General features: G+C 44.2%; 2 protein-coding genes across 2 annotated transcripts in view; both read left to right on the top strand.

Moving 5' to 3' along the window:
* Positions 1-12,878, top strand: part of hbs1l (HBS1-like translational GTPase) — a 40,271-nt gene extending 27,393 nt beyond the window's left edge. The window contains exons 10-18 of the mRNA XM_083643410.1: positions 3,233-3,307; positions 5,341-5,458; positions 6,139-6,207; positions 6,342-6,446; positions 7,927-8,017; positions 8,293-8,401; positions 9,675-9,775; positions 11,013-11,157; positions 11,713-12,878. Coding sequence (XP_083499536.1) covers positions 3,233-3,307; positions 5,341-5,458; positions 6,139-6,207; positions 6,342-6,446; positions 7,927-8,017; positions 8,293-8,401; positions 9,675-9,775; positions 11,013-11,157; positions 11,713-11,724 — 825 coding nt within the window. The 3' untranslated portion in view covers positions 11,725-12,878. The remainder of the gene's footprint in view (positions 1-3,232; positions 3,308-5,340; positions 5,459-6,138; positions 6,208-6,341; positions 6,447-7,926; positions 8,018-8,292; positions 8,402-9,674; positions 9,776-11,012; positions 11,158-11,712) is intronic.
* A 2,438-nt stretch (positions 12,879-15,316) lies between these two features.
* On the top strand, positions 15,317-23,278 carry aldh8a1 (aldehyde dehydrogenase 8 family, member A1; the record flags this gene model as incomplete). The annotated part of the gene is made up of 7 exons (XM_083643293.1): positions 15,317-15,466; positions 16,188-16,335; positions 18,066-18,221; positions 18,483-18,632; positions 19,272-19,528; positions 20,334-20,495; positions 22,826-23,278. The coding sequence occupies 7 exons, from the start codon at positions 15,317-15,319 to the stop codon at positions 23,276-23,278; spliced, it is 1,476 nt and encodes a 491-aa protein (XP_083499419.1).
* Positions 23,279-23,292: the final 14 nt, after the last annotated feature.

Here is a 23,292-nt window from a genome sequence, read left to right as displayed (position 1 = left end):
TGTTTTTGGAGCGGACAGTGATGGGGGTAAAATAAAGAACGTAGCCTACTACTTTGAGCCGGTACACAGCAAGCAAGCGAGTATCCACTGTTAGCCAGGTCAGATAACGTTTTTGTCGACAATGACGAGCACTTTCTTGTAAAACATACCTGGACTCCAACAAAGAAAGCTTCAGATAGTTTTCTCTCCTCCGAGTTGCGCTCGAGCCACTAACGTCAATAAGACCCGAAGACATTAAAGGAGAATTTCGTTTTTTTTTAACCTGGATCCATCTCCTGGCATTAATTATGATTTGGCCACTCACCAGGCGATCTCCGCGGCGTTTCTGGCCGTCCTAGCGTTGTTTTGACATCAATAGCGTCCAAGTCAGTTGTAAAATGGAGCTGACTTGGGGCCAAGTGTGAGCCTGTCTTTCCTGCATCTAAATAGCTATTTTTATTCCTGTTTTCGCCAAATATCGTCAGAATCTGATCCCTCAAGAAGCACCACAGTGATATTTCCCCAAAGGCTGTTTCCTGGAGTCCCACAGGGATCAAATTACCTCAAACGTGATCTCGGTCACCAAGTCTCGTGAAGTCCCGCGATACTTTCCTGCCGACTGACCAAGTACAGGAGGACGCTTTGCGGTGGTGGTTTTAGCGCAACCTATGTGGGGTTTGGCGTAACCTATGTGGGATTCGAAATAACGAAGGTTATGCCAAACCCCACATAGGTTGCGCTAAAACCACCACCGCAAAGCGTCCTCCTGTACTTGGTCAGTCGGCAGGAAAGTATCGCGGGACTTCACGAGACTTGGTGACCGAGATCACGTTTGAGGTAATTTGATCCCTGTGGGACTCCAGGAAACAGCCTTTGGCAAAATATCACTGTGGTGCTTCTTGAGGGATCAGATTCTGACGATATTTGGCGAAAACGGGAATAAAAATAGCTATTTAGATGCAGGAAAGACAGGCTCACACTTGGCCCCAAGTCAGCTCCATTTTACAACTGACTTGGACGCTATTGATGTCAAAACAACGCTAGGACGGCCAGAAACGCCGCGGAGATCGCCTGGTGAGTGGCCAAATCATAATTAATGCCAGGAGATGGATCCAGGTTAAAAAAAAACGAAATTCTCCTTTAACGTAATTCCCTGGAATGCGAGACTTAACGAGCCAGTTACATGGCGTTGCATTCTTAGACATTGCCGTTTGCTTTTATTTGGTATGATGTTACATACTATTGGCTAAATTATTACCGTAAATTCCGGACTATAAGCCGCGGCTTTTTTCCCGTTTTTTGGGCTTTTTTGGCCCCTGCGGCTTATATAACGGTGCGGCTTATCTATGGATTTTTTCAGCAAACGGCCACTCGGGAACCTCCAAAATCTATGGATGTTGGTATGAGGCAGAACGAGAGCAAGACAGACATTACGAGAGCGAGACCCTGATTGGATGATGTTGCAAAAAATGTGCCTCGCGACCTGATTGGAGCACTGTGCCACTACCCTCTCTCAGCCACTACGGTAAAACACCCTCCCTCCTCCCTCGCTCCGGGGGGAAAAAGGCAGCGATTGAGCCTGAAAGACAGTCTGAATGAAATTGAATGTAACATTCCCAATTCTATGTATTACATTCTAAAAAACTAACAGCAACATTTTGGAAGGCTAAGCCACACAACTAGCTCGTTGTAATCTAACATCATGCTTCAAAAGATGGAGAACTGGCTGTGTTACGACGATGGCGGCGAGAAGAAGAAGGAAAGAAGGAAATCGAGTAGCAGCACGTAACCTTGGCATCAGGGTGTTGACACAGAGAGCAGACGGCCGAGGTGCCGTTCAGATCCGACTGAAGGCTCAAGTTTGCCAGTGGATCCTGACAGCGTGGAGGAGTGTCAAAACATCCACGATCACCAACGGGTTCCGAAAGGCTGGACTGCTGCGTGATGAAGAGGAGGACGCCGCCAGCTGAGGGCCTTCAGAGGCTGTTCGATTCCGACAGTGACGAAGAGGAGTTCGTTGGTTTTGAGAGCGACAACGAAGGAGAGAGGAGAGTGGCTGACGAAGCCACCCTGAGCCTGTTCGTTTCCGACACTGAAGATGAGGACTTTGGTGGTTTTAGTACGCAGGAAGAAGACGAAGATGAGGATTAATGACTTGACTTTTCTGGTTACAGCCGTGTACTGCACCTTAGCCTAAAAGATGAAGACGAGGATTAATGACTTTTCTGGTAGGCTGATTACCGTATATTTTAAGCAGCCGTGTTACTGCAACTTTAGGCTTACGCGCTTACTGTCGTGTTACAGGCACTTTATTTTGCACTTAAAAAAAAACACATTTAATTTAGCCATTGATATTGCCTCGTCAAGCGCTGTAAGCTTTGTTTTTTGTTATGGTACTACTGTAGGCTATAATGTAGATCAGTGGTTTTCAACCTTTTTCATGCCAAGGACCCCTAAATTTACACAGCACAGTACATGTTCTGTAGCTACTATTGCACTAAATGGTAACACTTGAATACGTTATGCAAATATGCAACTTGTTTTGTTGAAATGTTAATAAATGGGAGCTTCCCCAAACAGCCATCTCTTTTCCGACAATCCCCTCTGTGCACGAACCCTTACATATGGTAATTAAACATCAAAACACCCGCCGCGGCTTATAGACCGGTGCGGCTTATATAAGAAAAAAATAGTCAACTTTGAAGGTGCGGCTTATACACCGGTGCGCCTTAAAGTCCGAAATTTACGGTAGTTAATTCAGAGTTAGATGATATTGGAGCAGCGCAGCCATTTTATTTTATTTTATTTTTAGCCGGAAGTTTTGATACGGCCACACAACCGGGTCAAATGGGCGTGGCTACATAAGGTGAATAGAACTGCCAATTTCTCCAAAACTTGGTCCAGTGGTAGAAGGGCAGCGCCTTGTGGTGTTCAGATAATTGGCTAAATTAAATTTATGAAAAGTGGCAGGAATCCTAACGTGAAACAATTTGGTAATGGGGCATGGAAGAAGTGATGAACTTTTGGGGGAAATGTGGAGCTGGCACATATTATTAGGATGCCTTCTACTGAGTGCCATCCTTTCTTTTGGGGTTTTTGGGGATTTTGCCCTCCAGTCACTGACATGTGGCTGAAACATTTCCATTTTAAAGCATTGCTGGAGGTAACGTTTCTGTGTGTGTGTGTGTGTGTGTGTGTGTGTGTGTGTGTGTGTGTGTGTGTGTGTGTGTGTGTGTGTGTGTACACAAAACAGGTGAACTGGCAACAAGAGCGCTTCCAGGAAATCCTCTCCAAACTTGGCCATTTCCTCAAGCAGGCGGGGTTCAAGGTGAGTCGGCACCAAATCTGACTTGACTGCCCACACGGTTATTACACCATTTTTCACTTTTCTTTTTCCTGATTTTATAGTATTTATTTTTGAGCAGGCAGCATTGCAGTTACAATACAGTTAACAAATGTTTTTTTTTTTTACTAACTACATTGGAACATCCCAACCACCACATCTGCCCCCACCCACCTCCCCACCACCCAGTCCTACTCCCAATAAAATAAGAATACATATAAAATAAAATAAAACTACATCAACAATAAAGGATAAATAAATAAGAGAAAAGGAAAGGGGAAAAAAACATATCATGGTGGAAAGTAGTATAGCAGTGAAAGCAGTAATAACTCAAGTCATCAGGGTTTATACTTGCAAGCATCTGGGTCATAATGGCCTATTTAGGCTTCATGAGGTTAGGTAGGTATCGCTCGGCTGTAGGTGTGGTGGGCAGGCAGCGAGGTACTCGTCCATCCCCCGGAGGGCCTAGGCCCCAGTTCTAAGGAGCCACGTCATCTGGGGGAAGCCCATTGATATATTCCAGAGGTTCTCAAAAGTTTTTCGGCCGAGGACCCCTTACAAGATAGAAAATATACCGGGGGGGACCCCCTCATTCTGATTTGTGATTTGGGGCTAAGCTTAATTACTGCCCCTGGGCCTCATTATCAAACAGCATAATATTTCCTTTCATTGCTACGCTGAAGATACGCAGCTGTATATATCTTGTAAACAGTCGGATCCGGCAAAACTCTCTTCCTTACAAATCTGTTTAGCATCTGTTAAGAACTGGATGGCTGAAAATGTCCTGCAGCTTAACTCCTCCAAAACGGAAATACTTATTATTGGCCCTCCCATGGCCAACTTCTGCCTGCTCTGGGTAATTTAGCCCAACATGTAGTTCCCTCTGTGAAGAACCTCGGAGTCACTTAAGACCAGAACCTCACTCTCGAATCCCACGTTAAAAAGCTAACTCTAACTTGTTTCCTCCAGCTGAGAAATATCTCTAGAATTAGATCTTTTATTTTTTATTCTATTTTTTATTATTTTATTCTATTTTAATGATCTTCATAGAGTTATTCATGCTTTTATTACCTCTCGTCTGAATTACTGTAATGCCCTGTTTACTTGCCTGAACCAAAACAGGATCTCCCAACTACTCCAGTGTGTTCAGAATGCAGCCGCCAGACTTTTAACCAAATCTCAAAAATTGTATCACATCTCCCCTATTTTAGCTTCCCTTCATTGGCTGCCTATCCATTTTAGAATTGATTTTAAAATTTTAGTCTTGACTTTTAAGGCTCTCCATGATTTGGCACCGAGCTACCTGTCTGAACTTTTAAACTACTATATACTGTACCTGCCCGTGGCATCTACCCGAGGATCTCAGACTTGCTAACTCACTGTCCTCCTTTAAGTCATCTCTTAAAACTTACTTTTATCGCTTGGCATTTCCTTGATCTTGGTTTTTATTTCTTTTACCATTTCTTGTATGTGTGTTTTTATTTTTTATCTTTTATCTGGTTTTATTGGATGGTTTTTATTCGTTATCCTATGCACTGAATTGTGACACTGTGATAACCACTGTAATTGCCTGTTTGTGCAGCACTTTGTAACGGTTGTTTTGAAAGGTGCTATATAAATAAAGTTAATATTATATTATTATAATTGTTTCCACGGTAACGTGCTTGATTTTTAAATTGATAGGTTTGTTAGATTACAATGTAATCCATGAACCATTGTAGATTTAAAGCATACAATATTTTCGTTGAACTATGAAGCTTTTGCACACACAAAAAAAGGTTTTTATTTTTATTTTCCTGAAAACCTTTCGGGGACCCCTTGCAAAGTGCCACGGACCCCCATTTGAGAACCAATGATATATTCAATCAGCGGCCTCCAGTGAGAGTAAAATCGGTCACTTTTCCTTTTTATACCACATCAAATAAAAAACCTGGTTCTCTTTGGCCAAGAGAAAGTATTCCCCGTAGCATATTCCCTGCTGGATTGTGTTTCAGCCAGGGTGTTTTCTGTGTTTGCAGGAGTGTGATGTCTTCTACATCCCCACCAGCGGCCTGTCAGGAGAAAACCTGGACACCAAGAGTTCTGTTCCCGAACTCACCTCCTGGTACTCCGGACCCTGCCTGGTGGAGCAGATTGGTAAAGCACACTGGCCTGGCCTCAAGTTCCCCAAAGGGTTTGCTGTCTGCGGACACTTTTCTTTTCTGCTAAAAGACAGAATTTAAATGCTGATATAGCATTTCTGCTGCCCTATGTTCATGGTTCATTTGCAAATGTGTGAACCGATAGGGCAACGTTCAAATGTTCTTCCCAGTATGCATGTTAAGTGTGCATTAAACGAGTGACATCTTGAAATACATTATCAGCCCACCTGAAACCAAGATCATGACACATTTTTAAAGAACGTTCGTGAAGCAAGAGATTTCCCTCAAAACATGTGAAGTTAACCCCAGTAGGAGATTTTGTTGTTGTTCTAAGTGAAATATGATTTTAAGACTCAACACTAGACTGACTCAAGACTGATATAATTTGCAGTGTGCCCCGATCATGAACGAGGGAAAGTTCTGATGATACCGTAGTTTCTAAGTCTTTGTGTGTCAACAGTGTTACTGTAGGTATAGAAAGTGCTGATCCAGACTGAAGGCTTCTGGTGTGATGGGGCCACCACAGCATTACTCAACCAGTTACAGAGAAAGTGATTCATCTTCACTGGACACCAGTCTTCTGGTGGTTTTCCCTCATTGTGCTGGTTCTCATGGTGTTCTTCCTCTTTACCGTTTCCTGTCTGCTGTCTTCTCCCCCCCCCCTCTCTCTTGAAGATGCCTTCAAGCCCCCTCAGAGGTCTATAGACAAGCCTTTCAGACTGTGTGTTTCAGATGTGTTCAAAGGTAAAGTCACAGCAAACAGATACTCGTATACGATACACTATGTGGTTCTGTTTACACCTCTGCTCATTCCATCAGTTCCTTCACCTCAGTGTTGTTATGAAAGAGATGGCTAAAGTTGCGTTCTCTGTTCACAGACCAGGGTTCAGGCTTCTGTGTAACAGGGAAGATCGAGGCTGGATATATTCAGACGGGAGATAGACTCCTGGCTGTACCTCCCAATGAGACCTGCACTGTCAAAGGTACGCCAGCACTGAGACGCGACTCAGCCTTGGTGCTAAAATAGCATGGTGGCTGACCTTGGTACTTCAGCTTAAAGCTGCATTCAGCAATGTTTTTGTGTTCAAATAAGTGTTAAATTGCTCTATATTCTGACATCAATCACTGAAATAGAGTGTTTGGTCAGTGACTTGAAACCCCCAACCCCCCGCTGTCCTCTATCTCTCTCCTGTAGTCCTGCAGGCAGGGCGGACGTATCTCCGCAACCGTAAATCGTAGAGACTCACGGATGGCGGCATTGGATTCGGGATGAAAAAGTACAGTCGTTTATTGGCATCGCGATTGGACCTTCCGTTTCTCAGAAAATGTCAACTTTTCTCTAATTGGATCAAAATTGGCGCCAACCTCAAACTATCCAATCAGAGAAAAGTTGACATTTTCTTGGAAACGGAAGGTCATATCGCGATGCATAGAAAGCACTTTAGTATTTCTTCACCCCGAATCCAATGCCGCCATCCCTGACTCTCTACGACTTACGGTTGCAGAGATACGTCCGCCCTGCCTGCAGGACTACAGGCAGGGCCGGTTCCAGAATAAGATGACTAGGGATGCATCCTAGATAGGAAGGGGTGGAGATGCCCGGCCGAAGGCATGTTATTTTACTAAAAATAATACATTTTACCATCATTTCAAGTAGAATGATACCACCCAAGCAAGAATATTTCAAGTGTTTCAAGTGCTTTACTGAAATATTTGGACCATATAATGATAATACAATTATCTCAACCTTAAAAGGTTACATATAGGTGCCAAAAAGCCATAAATTCACATCAAAGAACAAAGAAAAACAACAATTATAATTCAAGTTTAAACAGTAAGTCTGCAGCTGCAGCATTTATTATTATTTTTTTTTACTTTTCAACTGAGCATGCAGACAATTAAAATAAGGGTGCAATACATGCTTTTGCACCCCTGTAGAACCGGGCCTGACTACAGGAGAGAGATAGAGGACAGCGTGGGGTGGGGTTTTCAAGTCACTGACCAAACACTCTATTTCAGCGATTGCTGTCAGAATATAGAGCCATTTAACACTTATTTTAACACAAAAACATTGCTGAATGCAGCTTTAAATTTTCATGTACTGTAGCCCAGAAGGTATTTTCCCAATATGTGGCCTAAAGGAAATAAATTAAATAATCTATTGTATTTGCTCCAAGGTGGAAGCATGAAGGGCAAATATTTTCAGCATATGCGATGTGCAAGCAAGTTAGGTTGAAATTAACGGGCAGCCATTTTACCAAACCTACCTTATACAGATAGGCTTGATGCACGCATGGCTTCTGCTACTCTGAGTGAATAACATGTTAGCATCAAGGACAGCTGCATCTGAATGTAGCTTTGGTGGAGAACTCGTGAAGTGAGTGGTGATCTTTCTAGTGATGCAACACTGCCATCCTGTGGCAGCTGGGTGACCTGCACACTCTGCATATATCTGTACTGCAGGAATCACACTTCACGATGAGGCTCTGGACTGGGCTGCAGCAGGAGACCATGTCAGCCTGACGGTCACTGGCATGGACATCATCAAGATCAAGTAAACCTCTTACAATCCACAAGATAACCTGTAATAGTGCGAACACTGTCCTTTATCTGAAGGTTTAACTTAGCCATGTTCATTTAGACACTTGATGTTGAATGAAGATTATTCGGTCTAAATTTTGACATGTCATACCATTCGTTTTGTATTAGTTGTGGCTGCTATTTGTGTAATATAACCACTAAAATGTAGCCTCTCTTACTCTTGACTTGTTATATCTAATTTAATATGTTGAGATTATGTCATATTTATTTAGTGTTGCTTCCCTCCAGTGTGGGCTGTGTGTTCTGTGACCCCAAGGAGCCCATCAAAGCCTGCTCCCGCTTCAGAGCACGAATCCTCCTCTTTAACATTGAGGTCCCCATCACACAAGGCTTCCCTGTGAGTACGCACACGCACGCACACCCACACATACACACACACAAACTAAGATTATTTTATGTTAAAGTCGAGCTGAATTATAAAAGGCAAAATAACGCACACCAAAGGTTGTGGTGAGGTGCTGACAGCTGAAGATAAACTTTAAATGAAAGAAAGTGTCGCACACTCTGGCTCCATATGCATACTTTAATGATGACGTTTCGGCCGTCCGGCCTTCTTCAAAATCATTAACTGCTGTTGATTTTGAAGAAGGCCGGACGGCCGAAACGTCATCATTAAAGTATGCATATGGAACCAGAGTGTGCGACACTTTCTTTCATTTAAAGTCGAGCTGAACCCAAAAATGTGTTTTTTGTAGCCCCCCCCCCCCCAATATCTGGATATTCAGTACACCTATTTATTCATGCATGCAAAAACATTCACAAAAATCAAATTTCTTTAGTTTTTCACACTTTTTCACACCAAAAGTTCATTTTTCAAGATTTCATTCATAACTGTAATCTACAGTTTCCTGATGTCACATAGTACTATCAAGTTTCGTCCCCATTTCAACCAATCATATCACGACCGATCACGACATGGCAGCTGTCAATCAATCTTTATTTCAGGATAATTTTCTCCTCCAAATAAAGGAGAAAATGGCACCTAGTGTCTGTAATCTGGCAGAATTTCTAGCACATAAACTAACTACTAACTTGGCCAATTGTATGTAACATACAAAATAAAGCAAACCGTAATGTCTACAGTAAGAATGCAAAGAAATGTAACTGGCTTGTTAAAGTCGCATTCCAGGATAACGTTAGTTAACGTTGTTAAGGCCGATTTCAGACCCCGGCCCCTCGGAGATTCCAGGCCGACGGGCTGCACTCACCGCTCCACACCACACAAAAGGCAGCTGGCTGCCTGCGGCTCTACTCGCGTAGCTCCACTAACCTCGCGTCACCTGGCTCTTCCCGAGGAAAACGCCACAACACGCTGAATCCCACTTGATTTGGGGGCGGAACACGTCGCCAGGATTGGCCAAAGAAAAATCCAGTCCCCAGAATTGTCAAATAAAAACATCGACATGCTACTTTGGCCCGCCTCTCAACTTGTCATCTCAGACAAGTTATGTTTTCAGTCTGAAACGTGACTCCGACCCACGTGCCACTTGGGTTCATTTCGTCTTTAATTACAAAAAGTCATGCATCTACATTTTTATCACTCTGTGTGTGTGTGTGTCTGTCTGTCTGTCTGTCTGTCTGTCTGTCTGTCTGTCTGTCTGTCTGTGTAGGTACTGCTGCATTACCAGACAGTCAGTGAGCCGGCCACCATAAGGAAGCTGGTCAGTGTTCTACACAAAAGCAGTGGCGAGGTCCTCAAGAAGAAACCGAAGTGAGTGCTGGAGGCAGCCATTATGTTGTGTTTTGTATTGTAAACATACAAATCAAGCCTTTTTATGCCTCCGCCGGCGATAGCCAGGCCGGAGGCATTATGGATCCGGGTTGTCCGTCCGTACGTATGTCTGTCCATACGATGTTCGTTAACGCGATATCTGAGGAACGCCTGGACGGAATTTCATAAAATTTGCCTCAAACATCGACTTAGACTCAAGGATGATCTGATTAGATTTTGGTGGTCAAAGGTCAAGGTCACTGTGACCTCTCAAATGCCATTTTCAAGCTTGTTAACGCGATATCTCAGGAATCCCTTGACGGAATTTAATCAAACTTGCCTCAAACATCGACTTGGACTCAAGGATGAACTGATTAGATTTTAGTGGTCAAAGGCCAAGGTCACTGTGACCTCTCGAACGTCATTTTCAAGCTTGTTAGCGCAACATCTCAGAAATGCCTTGACGGAGTTTAATCAAATTTGCCTCAAACATCGACTTGGACTCAAGGATGAACTGATTAGATTTTCGTGGTCATAGGTCAAGGTCACTGTGACCTCACGAATGCCATTCCCAAGTTCGTTAAAGCGATATCTCAAGAACGGCTTGATGGAATTTCTGCCAATTTGGCTCAAACGTCGACTTGGGCACAAGGATGAAAGGATTACATTTTGGTGATCAAAGGTCAAGGTCACTGTGACCTCTCCAACGCCATTTTCAAGCTTGTTAACGCCATATCTCAGGAATGCCTTGACGGAATTTCATCTAATTTGCCTCAAACATTAACTTGGCCTCAAGGATGAACTGATTACATTTTGGTGGTCAAACTTCAAGGTCACTGTGACCTCACGAACGCCATTCCCAAGTTGGTTAACGCAATATCTCAAGAACGGCTTGATAGAATTTCTTCTGATTCACCCTAGTGCAGCGATATGGCACTAGAGTGAGAGCTTGAGTTCGGAAACGAAGTGAAACCCCCTTTTTCAGTTGAAAACATGGCGAGGGCAGATGTTTCTGTGCAGTCTTTCTTTCCATGCGACAAACGCACAAGAAACGGCGCTTTGCATTATTCCACCATTATTCCTCACACAGCTTCTTCATAGACGATGGACACAGAAAACGATACTTAATTGCCTTTCAGTTCTAAAGCTGCGAGATCGGGTCTTTTTAGTTTGAGCGGTTGAGATGAAATCGCGGCGGGTGTGGCCCGGTGGCTTATTGTGTCTCTCGCCTTTGAAGGTGTTTGGGGAAGGGGATGAATGCCATTGTGGAGATCCAGACCCAGAGGCCGGTGTCACTGGAGCTGTACAAGGACTACAAAGAACTGGGACGCTTCATGCTGCGCTACGTAGGCTCCACCATTGCTGCAGGGGTCGTCACTGAGGTAAGGTGGAACAAAACGGCCGCAGAAGTCATCTCAAGAGTAACCATTGTATGTTGTAGCATTTTGTTTAAGATAAGGGGTAGTTGTTTTTCATCACCGGCACTACTTGAGTTTTATAGCTTCAAATCTTCTTTGCGACTCATTTTTGGCTTTTAGAAATGAGAAATAAGACAAAAAAAATAGATGAACGGGCACAACGTTCTCTCTATCTACTATCTAATAAAGGCAAAAAGGGCCAATATAATAATAAAAACCTTTAACTTTATTTTTCTATCGATAAAAATGTTGCGTTTTGGTCACAAGGAAGGACCTACATCAGACTGAAAGGTTCTTCTTACCGAAAGATTGCTGAAATATTGTGTTTAATACCACTAGAATCAATGTCTTGCACTGGACTTGCCATCCTTTGTAAGTGACACCAACCACTGTGTCGTCGCCCTACCCCCCCCCCCCCCCCCCCCCCTCCTACACACGCACACACACACGCACACACACACACACACACTTATAAAAGTAACCTTAGCCGTTGTCCCTTTGGCTTTTCTGTCCTTGCAGATCAAACAGTGACGACCGTCTTCATCCGGACGGTCCAAAGCAGATGCTTGACTGCATGCAGCGCGAGACAAAAGTGCAATTCCTTAACAGACGTGTCCTTCACGAACTCAGAGAGCGTCACATCCATCCATCTGTCCATCCAGTGCTGTGACAGCTGCTTCCCACAAACACTAAACTGCAACGGCCCACCTAGATCACAACAACCTCGTGGCAAGATGCCCACGCAGCCTGACATCCTCCCCGTGATGCGGAGCACCACGCTACAGCCTCCTCCGTCAAACAAACCCAACCCAGCTACACCCACATCCACCCTTCCATCCATCCACTTCCCAAAGACAATCCGGCCACGCTGAGAGTATTTTCACACTGATAGACCCTTGAAGGAGCTACGGCCGATCCGTAATCTTGACTGAATAGGAATAAGAACTTGGCTTTGGCCCAACTAGTTCAGGTAGTTTAAAGTGTTGGAGGCGCGTAACGTATCAGCCAGGCACAAGGACTCCACTTGCTTGCTGCGGTATTTATGGAGTGTGTCTCAATGAGAAAGAATCGGTCCATTTTTTATCCCTTATGTAAATTAATTTACGTCGATCTGGTTCAGCCATTCTCAACTGTGTTTGCAGGACAGGAGTGGAGATAGGGCACATCACAAATCTTTTATTTTTTTTTATTATAAGACAAAATCGATCTCCTCGCTAGAAGCAAAATTTAGATGACAGTGAGAGGAACCGTTGCGTCTGTTATTTTATGCAGGAGTCTTTGATGTTCAGTTTAACACAATTAAGATTTATTTCCATCTCCGAGTTCAGCTTCTTTTGCGTTGTTCAAATGACAAAGCTGCAGGAACAAGCTGCGGTTTACTCGAACCAAGGTCGAGTAGTTTGTGAACAAAAAGGGAAGCTTCAGTTGTTGGCCAACTGAATTCTGCCTTCATCCCAGAAGTTTGGTTGAAAACCCAACAGCTTCCATGATTATTTTTTTTAATATTTAGACCTCATTTGTGTTAAAAAAAAGAGACATTATTTAAAACACTTCAAGTGAGATGAAGCAAAAATGCTTTTTGAAGGGCTGATGTGTTGCTTCCTATCCAGAACTAAGCTGGGTCGAGAGAGGGAGTTTGGAGCAGCTCGCTCTCTCTCTGTGTTAAATCAGACATGCTGGTGATGACGGTGTGAATAAAGGTGATGTGATCTGTGATTTGAGTTTTGATTTCAACAGTCTTAAGCTGAACTGCATCCACATTAGAAAATTCACACCACATCTAGACAAGTGTTTTCATTGATATTGTCATGTTCAACTACTGTAATCAGAATCACTTTTATCCTCGTATGTAACAATTGTATTGTTACATACGAGGAATTTGGTTAGTTAGTTAGTTAGTTAGTTATTTATTTTTCAAAGTGTCATACACCTTAAGGTGCCCAGCCCACATGGGCTTACAAGACACTAGTTGCAAAGCATACAGGAGCAAGAAAAAGAAAATGAAAGAACAGAATATGATACATCTCCAGAACATGTCAGACAATGAAAGAAAAGATTATATCTCAAACATAAAGTACCATCCTACGCTGTTGGTAGGCATTTAACACAAACTGAGCAACCTGGAACACTTTTTCAGTAAACAAGTACTGAAGTCTACAATCATCAGACATAGAAAACAGATCAGGACCTTCATCAAAAGAAATTTTACAGAAAAGCCTATGTCTAAGATTGTGATATAACGGACAGTAAAACAGAAAGTGCATTTCATTTTCAACCTCTCCCAGATCACACAGGTGACATTTTCTGTCCTCCTCAGGAATTGAGTGGAAGCGCCCGGTTTCCAGAGCCAGAGGCAGGATACCACATCTCAGCTGGGCACAAACTGACCTCTGAGCTCTGCTCAGGTTAAGGGTGACATAGTGCTCTGGGTGATAAATGTGTTTAATCAGACTATACGTTCTCAATTTTGGTTTACACAGAACTTCTTCTGACCATTTCTGTTTATAATTTTCAAATAATATTGTTTTAATTTGACTAACAGAACAAGATAATTTATTTCTATATATATATTGAAGACCTGACATATCAAATATCTTTTCAAGCGCATTTGACCAAGAGTAATTATTTGAAAGATCCCAGAGAAAAATTTGTTTAGTAAGTCTGTTATCGGGCATATTAATAAATCTATTCCACAGTCGCACCATGTCCCCCCTATGTCGCACTTCACATGGCTCCCATCCCATGTCACCATATACTGCAAGTTTAGGGGCCATTTTATGCACACCCAGAAAACAGCGCATAGCTCTGTACTGTACTGTACAATGTTTGGTTTCTAATCAAAGTGTTAAGTTGGGAGGATGACAATCTGTGTATTGTGTAGGACTCTGCATGCAGCTCAAAAGTGGCATTGTCGCGTAACATACCGTTAGTGCTGCGACTCCTCTCACTCCCACCATGTGTGTGTGTCACTCATGTCAACTGAAAACTAATCAGAGCTTTTTCTGATATAAACATTAGGAAATCCATACCACACACATAATACAAAGAGTTAAACAAAAACACAAATATTTTATTCATAAAGGGTGACTTGACTGGATGTCAGAAGTCAGAAAAACATAAATAAATCCATAACTAGACCCTAAATGACCAGTGCAGCACACCGATCATTTCATTGCTATCTAAGTGGACTATGGCTGTGTGTCATGATTCCGATGTGTTTTGGGGGCATAAACTCAATATGATCCTAATGATTCCTGTCACTCTTTCTGTATGTTTTGCTCATCAGCTTCCTATGGCGGCTCACGGGCTATCTGGTAAGAACACCCCTTCCCCCCTCATTGGCAATGAATCAGTCTCTTCTAATTGGATGAGTAATGCTGTGGCCTCAGTCATTGGTCAACAATCAGGGTCATGACTTTCTTTACAGTCACTCATGCTGTTGTCACATGCAGAACTCAAAAACCTATCAATCTCAATATGTCCCATATGGGGCACCGTATAACCTATTGTGGTCACAGATCACACACATTTGCTGGTGGGTGGCACAATATGAATGCAGGTACAGAAGATTAATTTTATAGTTTGTCTTTACCAGAGAAACTTGGCTATGAGTGCAGGAGACTGGAGGTCTATGTGAGGACTATGCCCCCTATCTCCTCTCCTCCATGTAAACCACTGTCTGCAGCCCCTCTCCACAGTCAACACCTCCTTCCCTAATGAGGCAATGAAAACTGCCACATTTCAGGGGGAAACATACTTGAAAATACTCTGCAGTTTTACTTGAGTGAAATGCAGAATATGGAGAGAAAAAGTCAATAACACAAAACATGTTTTATGTCAAACAACAAAATTAGAAATGTACATTATGGAAATAGTCTATAGGCTTCAACAAAGGTTAAATCAAATAAGAGACATTCAAGAAATGTCATGATGTGAGAGATATTGTTATATGTCTATTGAGGCCACCGTTGTTAAGGGGGCGGGACTGTTAGTGACATGATTTTGCACTTTTTCTACGACAAGACACATTCTTGTGTCGAGGACTGGAGGCATTTCTGCAGTCTGCTGGGTTCTGTCGGTTCTGTTTGATTGTTTGTTAATTTGTCTCTAGTAGTTGACAGTCATGTCGAAACCGTCCGAGCAGCGCACGCACCAGCTGGTTCTGGAGAACTTTATCGGAGGAAAGTTCGTCCCGTGCCGGAGTCACATCGACTCATACGACCCGTCCACCGGAGAGGTCTACTGCCAAGTACCGGACAGCGGTGAAGAGGAGGTGGGAGCAGGGTCGTCCATTCTCCTCCTGTCACTATAGCCATATTGTTTGTTTGTTTTCTGGATAGGGTCAAGATGTATGAGCTGCAAGGAATGCAAACAGACGCACATGAAACCCACTACAGGCTGTTTAATAGAAATTGATTTAAAATAGAAAAATATAACCAGAATGTATTTAGGATGCCATTCATTCAATCTAGGAAGAAATTAAGAAAGTGTAAAAAAAAAAAAAAAAAAAAAACGCATTTCAAAACATATTTCATAGAAAGCATGTACAAATTCGATTTTTGTGTATTTTGATGCAAGAGCATAATCTCTAGTAGGCTATATGTGACATTTTTGTATGCTGTATGGGATAGTTTAAATGCATTTTGATGCAGAATGTTAGGCATTCAAGGAGCTTAGTCAGAGGGAAGAACCTTTGCTCTGTACTTAGTCAACAGTCAGTTAATCATTAAACACATTAAACACACAGGTCAATGGGCGTTAGGCCTACTACCTGACAATAGAAAACAAGAAATGGAATTGTGTCACTGCCAATCCCTGCCATTTAGTATTTTATATAATCACAAGTCTTGAACTTGAACTTGAAGTCATCAGCACTTCTCAATTTATGCACACACACACACTCTGAATCAACAGAACACACTCCACGCTGAAGCATGACATAATATAAGGCATGGAGAGCAGTGTGCAGACTCCTCACATCGTGCTGCTTGCAGGTGGAGATGGCGGTGGCAGCAGCTAAGCAGGCGTTCCCTGACTGGTCCGCCCGCAGCCCAGAGCAGAGAGCGCAGGTCCTCAACAAGCTGGCCGGCCTGATCGAAGCCAACCTGGAGGAGTTCGCCCAAGCAGAGTCCAGAGACCAAGGTGTCATGTCCTGTTTGAATATGGTGGTTTTAACACGTGTTACAACAAACAACCAGTTACTCCACAATCTGCATATTCATCTGTCAGTGGCAACCTGTAATGGAGAATAGGGTCAAAAACTGACCTCCCCCCCCCCCATGTTCATTCTCTCAACCAAATATTTCCCACTTTTTCAAAACCCACTTACTGTATATTTCCCAGGACAGGTGTAGCAATGCCTGATGATGACCGACTAAGAGTTATTATTTAGTCAATATGGCAAATTATTAGATGCAGATCACCAAACTATTTTGCACAGATGCATACAGTTAAAAGGACCATAGGTTCTAAATCCATACAACTGCTGCCTGTGGTTTCAACATGGAGGCCAACAAGCACAATCAGAAGCCAACCGTTTGTTGTTTCTGTCCAGACTTGACCTTAAATGAGTCAACAGCAAAAATAGACACACAAATGGTGGGTGGGAATAAAGTGGATGATGTAGGTTTAAAGCTGCATTCAGCGATGTTTTTGTGTTCAAATAAGTGTTAAATGGCTCTATATTCTGACAGCAATCACTGAAATAGAGTGTTTGGTCAGTGACTTGAAACCCCCCCCACCCCCCGCTGTCCTCTATCTCTCTCCTGTAGTCCTGCAGGAAGGGCGGATGTATCTCGGCAACCGTAACTCGTAGAGACTCAAAGATGGTGGCATTGAAAATTAGTCCTTTATAGGCATCGCGATCTGACCTTCCGTTTCCAAGTAAATGTCAACTTTTCTCTGATTGGATAGTTTGAGGTTGCCGCCAATTCTGATTTAATCAGAGAAAAGTTGACATTTTCTGAGAAACGGAAGGTCCAATAGCGATGCCAGTAAAGGTCTATATGTATTTTTTCACCCCGAATCCAATGCCGCCACCCCTGAGTCTTTTCGAGTTACGGTTGCAGAGATACGTCCGCCCTGCATGCAGGACTACAGGAGGGTTCCTATATGAAGGAAACCCCCAGGGGGGCACGGGGAGAACATGCAAACTCCACACAGAAAGGCCCTTTTGACGACCCCACCCGGGCGGACGGGCACGCACTCCTTCAGCGCTCACAGTGTCCCAGGTGGGAATCGAACCCAGGACCTTCTAGCTGTGAGCCGACAGCGCTACCACTGCACCACCGTGCCCCCCTGGGTTAAAGCAGTGTGGAGCGTCTGCTAAAGAGTTAAATTGGATTGCCTTGTTGACGGGTTCATTAACTCTCAACCATCTGTGATTAAAAAAATGATTTGCGGTCTCCACTGAAAGCAACTTTACGGTCTATTATCCATCCGGGTGTAATCAACAAATGTGCCTTCTTGTAACCGGTCTTGACTCATAAACAGCCGACACCAGGGTCTCATTGAAACATGAGCAAAAGTCTCAACTCAGAAGAGGTTCTCAGAGCCAGTCTATAATAATACTATTATGTTATGTTATTATCACATATTACACATTGCAGTTGCAATTTATGAAAGTGTGTTGACCACAGCCCTGGTTGGCCTTTTGGTTTGCAAATGCAAGTAGTTATGCCTGTCTAGGTAATTTTGAGGAAGTGTAGTAACTGACCAGTATCTCAGCACATTATATTGGAAATCGAATCATCCTTGTTTATTTTAAATATTGGTAGATTTTTTTTTACGATAATGGGCATGTAGAATCATGGGAAGAAGCCCTGTATTTCTTATCCGTTAACCGTTTCTACTGATTTGGTGTCACACTGCAGGTAAAACAGTGACGTTTGCACGGACGGTGGACATTCCCAGATCGGTGTACAACTTGCGCTTCTTTGCCTCATCGGTGCTCCACCACACCACCGACTGCACCAGCATGGACCACATGGGCTGCCTAAACTACACTGTCCGCTGCCCTGTGGGAGTGGGTGAGAGCTGTGTGTGTGTGTGTGTGTGTGTGTGTTGAAATCGGTTTTCTTTACAGCGTACCCTTTGCCCTTTATGAGTTTCTCTGTTAAGAGTGGCTCACGATGAATGGTGGAGATGCAAATAAGTATTTCCCAATGTCTCTCTCCCTTCCTCTCTCTCCCTGTGCGTGTGTGTGTGTGTGTGTGTGTGTGTGTGTGTGTGTGTGTGTGTGTGTCTGCGTGTGCGCGTGCATGCATGCGTGCGTGTGCGTGCGTGTGTAGCTGGCCTGATCAGCCCCTGGAATTTCCCCCTCTACCTGCTCACCTGGAAGATTGCCCCTGCGGTTGCTACGGGCAACACAGTGGTAGCCAAGCCCAGTGAGATGACCTCTGTCACTGCCTGGATGATGTGCAAACTGATGCAGGAGGCAGGTACGACTACAGTACCCACAATGCAATGCCAAAGAAAAAAAACTTGTATCTTGATTTGTGGGATTTCACAGTTGCCTACTTCTTTCACCGTCACGTCAGGTATAGAGACACTGCATGAAATAGGCCACGCCCATCACGGGGGAAAGCTCTCCGTTCACTTCCACACACCAACGTCATTTTCCTTGAATTAAACATGGCTAAAAGCTGTTGTGTGGTGGGCTGCGCAGACAACAAACGTTTTTTTGTACTCCCGAGCAAAACAAGGAAGCCATTGATAATTGGCGAGAAGAAAAATGTGGATCTAGCTGTCAGTAAAGTAAGTTGGAGTGTTCATGTTCTGTATGTAGCGTTCTGATCTTTGTGTGCAACACGTGACCATGCACGCGACATAGGAGAATGCCAGGATTGGGAGTGGGTGGGGGGGGGGGGGGGGTTCTTTTCCCCCCGTTTTGGGCGTGGTTTCTGAATGATGACACGCTCCGCAGTGTCTCTATGGTAACACAGTGTGAAGATGTGCCGACATATCCCATGACTAGATTTCCCCACACTCTCCCATCCAGTTGTCCCCATTGAAACACCTCTTTACTCCCATTTGTTACTACCTTGTGAACTGATGGATGAAGCCGTCTGTCTCTCCAGGTGTTCCTCCAGGAGTGATCAACATCGTATTCGGCACCGGGCCGAGAGCGGGCGACGCCCTCGTCGGCCATCCCGACGTCCCGTTGGTCTCCTTCACCGGCTCCACGGCGACCGCCCAGCGAATCACAGAGCGGAGTGCCCCTTACTGTAAGAAGCTCTCGTTGGAGCTGGGGGGTAAAAACCCCGCCCTCGTTTTCGCCGACGCAGACCTGGACCAATGCATCGCCACCACCGTTCGCTCCAGCTTCTCCAATCAGGTGAGAATCGGGTGATTAATGAGCCACTCGGTATCATAAACATGTCTTCTCATTGGGTAAGACCCATTAGCCTGGTTAACCACCCTGATTTGTGATCTCACATTCTGCTTCACTCTATGCATCAGTCTGGACTCCAAGCAGTACACAGTCATTTCAGTGGGTGGGTGGGTGGGAGTACTTGCCTTGACAGACAACTCCTTCAGGCAATCAGCGTCGCCAAATCCAGCGTCGGATCCAGTCAAATCTGGAGCCGGACAGCCATGGAAGCAGCCATTACTATTTTGCCAGCGGCGTCCCTGATTGGCCAGTTAACAATGTCAATTACGAGGCAGGTCCCTCATTGGCCCGTTCACACTTTGTAATTTCTCAAAAGGCCCGCCCTGCGCTGGAGGCCAGATGGTCCCAGAGAACAAAACAAAATGTGAGTTCACATAACTGGATGGTTTACCAGGCTAAAAAGCTGTCTGCTAATTAGATATATGAGTGAAATTATGTGTAGGGAGCAGTGCTTCTCCACGTGGGGTCCGGGGACCACCAGCGGTCCTTGAAGGGGTTCTGACAGTGAACATATTCTCCGATTTGGGTCTGAGAGTCCTTTATATTAAAAAGGTTGAGAATCACTGGTATGGAGGATTGTTTCAAGTTGAGGTTTTCTTATCAAGGGGTGAGGATGCAGTGGAATGAGTTGTCCACATGGGGGCGATCACAGCCCATAGTTCAGCATGAGGCAGGGGCAGGTCAACTGCCTGACCCTTTCCTCTTCGTCCACGTCTTTTTTCTTTTCTGTCTTCCTCCCACCTCCCAGGGAGAAGTCTGCTTGTGCACCAGCAGGATTTACGTAGAGCGGAGTATTTACCCAGAATTCCTGGAAAGGTTTGTGGCTGCGGCCAGGAAGTGGAAGACAGGTGCTCCCTCTGACCCCAGCAACAACAACGGAGCGCTCATCAGCAAAGAGCACCTGGAGAAGGTAGTGACACACCGTCAACCACTTTATTTATATTTTAGAACTTGTTTCATTTATTTTTATTTGACCTTTATTTAACCAGGTTGGTCTCGTTGAGATTAAAAATGTCTTTTGCAAGAGAGACCTGGCCAAGAAGCAGCACAAGGTTACAGACATACAATTACAACATATCATAACATATCACCACAACATTTGCATAAATTAGGCAAACAACCAAAGATTAAAAGAAAGAAATACAACACATTTCACAGTGAATACAGGCAGGATTCAAACTAATACTCTTACCATTCATGGGTCATAATACTTACAGACCTGCATTTCATTTTCCTCCATGACTTTTATCCTAGCTTTAAAACTGTTTAGTGAGACAAGCTCCTGCAGATTCATTGATTGTTGAAGCTCATTCCAGGCCAGAGGGGCAGACAACTGGAAGGCCTTTTTTGCCAAACTCAGTCCGAGCCTTTGCAGGACTCTATTTTGAGAACGTAACCGATAAGTGCCGTTTTCCTGCAAGGTAATAAGTGAGGTGGGAGCTGTCGCAGAATGGCCTTATAAAAGTACCAGTGACTCAACCTGCGCAAGGATAAGGAGGGCCATCCTACTCTCATATATAGAGTGCAACGGTGTTTAGAGGATTAAAGTTTGAGACAAACCTCAGTGCTCCGTGATACACTGTGTCCAGCTTACATAGTGCTGCCACAGGAGCATGTATACATCTGATACACTGTGTCCAGCTTACATAGTGCTGCCACAGGAGCATGTATACATCTGATACACTGTGTCCAGCTTACATAGTGCTGCCACAGGAGCATGCATACATCTGATACACTGTGTCCAGCTTACATAGTGCTGCCACAGGAGCATGTATACATCTGATACACTGTGTCCAGCTTACATAGTGCTGCCACAGGAGCATGCATACATCTGATACACTGTGTCCAGCTTACATAGTGCTGCCACAGGAGCATGTATACATCTGATACACTGTGTCCAGCTTACATAGTGCTGCCACAGGAGCATGTATACATCTGATACACTGTGTCCAGCTTACATAGTGCTGCCACAGGAGCATGTATACATCTGATACACTGTGTCCAGCTTACATAGTGCTGCCACAGGAGCATGTATACATCTGATACACTGTGTCCAGCTTACATAGTGCTGCCACAGGAGCATGTATAGGATATCTCCATAATCAATTATCGGCAGAAAGGTAGCCAAGACAAGCCGCTTTCTTACCACAAAAGAAAAACATGCCCTATTGCGAAAGTAGAACCCCAGCTTCACCCTGAGTTTTCTCACAAGAGTGTCTCTGTGAGACGTAAAAGTGAGAAAGTCATCTATTCAAAAACCTAAGTACTTGTAGGTTGACACTCTTTCAAGTTCCTTGCCCTGTGTAGAGATGATCTGTGGCAGTGACTGTGGTTTACCTCTTTGTCTTACTAAAAAAAAACATCAATCTGGTCTTGTCTGCATTTAAAATCTGTGAATTGTCATCCTTAGATACAAGTGCTGAGAAAGAAAGAAATTCCATTTGGGGGCATTTTATTTTTTCTTGCAGAATATTATTTGATGCTTCTATCTTTGCAAAGATATGCTGATTTGTGCACTCCTCCTTACCCTTAATTGCGTCAGAAATAGGCAATCATATCGGTATCGGTCAGATGAGCAAAGTAACAGCAATATTAATATTGGTTATTGTTATGGGCCCAGATTTGCATATTTTGAGGAAACAATGCAGTAAATCTATGATTTATGGGCTTTTCCAAATGTTTTGGAAATACAATTCACATTGTTTATGTGTTTTTAAGTATAGAGACACTGCGGAGCGCGTCGTCATTCAGAAACCACGCCCAAAATGGGGGAAAACACAAACTCCCCCCCAATCCTGGCATTCTCCTATGTCACGTGCATGGTCAGGTGTGCACACAAAGATCATATATACGGAAAATGAACACTCCAACTTACTTCATTGACAGCAAGATCCACATTTTTCTTCTCGCCAATTCTCAATGGCTTCCTTGTTTTGCTTGGGAGTACAAAAAAACGTTAATAGGCGATGTTTTACATTTGTTGTCTGCACAGCCCACCACACAACAGCTTTTAGCTATGTTTAATTCAAGGAAAATGATGCTGGTGTATGGGAGTGAATGGAGAGCTTTCCCCCGTGATGGGCATGGCCTATTTCATGCAGTGTCTCTATGTATAAAATTGGATTACCATAGAAAATAGCAGTTATCGGCCTTAACGGCAATGTTAATATCGGTTATCGGCCAAGGATTTCATCCCAGTCCATCCCTAACCAGAAGCTCTCTCTCTCTCTTGATCCCCAGGTTCGTAGCTTTGTGGCACTGGCCAAATCAGAAGGCGGGACCATCCACTGTGGCGAGGGGGTTGACCAGCTGGATCTCCCCGAGCGCAACGCCTCCGGCTACTTCATGCCGGCCACTGTCATCTCGGGCTTGCCGGACAGCTCGCGCGTCATGCAGGAGGAGATCTTCGGGCCGGTCACCTGCCTCAGCCCCTTTGACACCGAGGACCAGGCCGTTTCCCGGGCCAACGGCGTGCGCTACGGCCTGGCCGCCACCGTCTGGTCCCGGGACGTGGGGAGGGTGCACCGGGTAGCCAAGCGGCTGCAGGCGGGGCTGGTGTGGACCAACTGCTGGCTGGTGAGGGATCTCAACCTGCCCTTCGGAGGGATGAAGAACTCCGGCGTGGGGAGGGAAGGAGGGAAGGACTCCTACCACTTCTTCACAGAGGTGAAGACGATCACCATCAAACACTGAGGGAGGCAAGCAAG

Source organism: Poromitra crassiceps (genome assembly GCF_964638095.1).
Source record: "Poromitra crassiceps genome assembly, chromosome: 9".
Taxonomy (NCBI): domain Eukaryota; kingdom Metazoa; phylum Chordata; class Actinopteri; order Beryciformes; family Melamphaidae; genus Poromitra; species Poromitra crassiceps.
The sequence above is the reverse complement of the archived record's forward strand: the minus strand, read 5'-3'. Positions and strand labels throughout refer to the sequence as shown.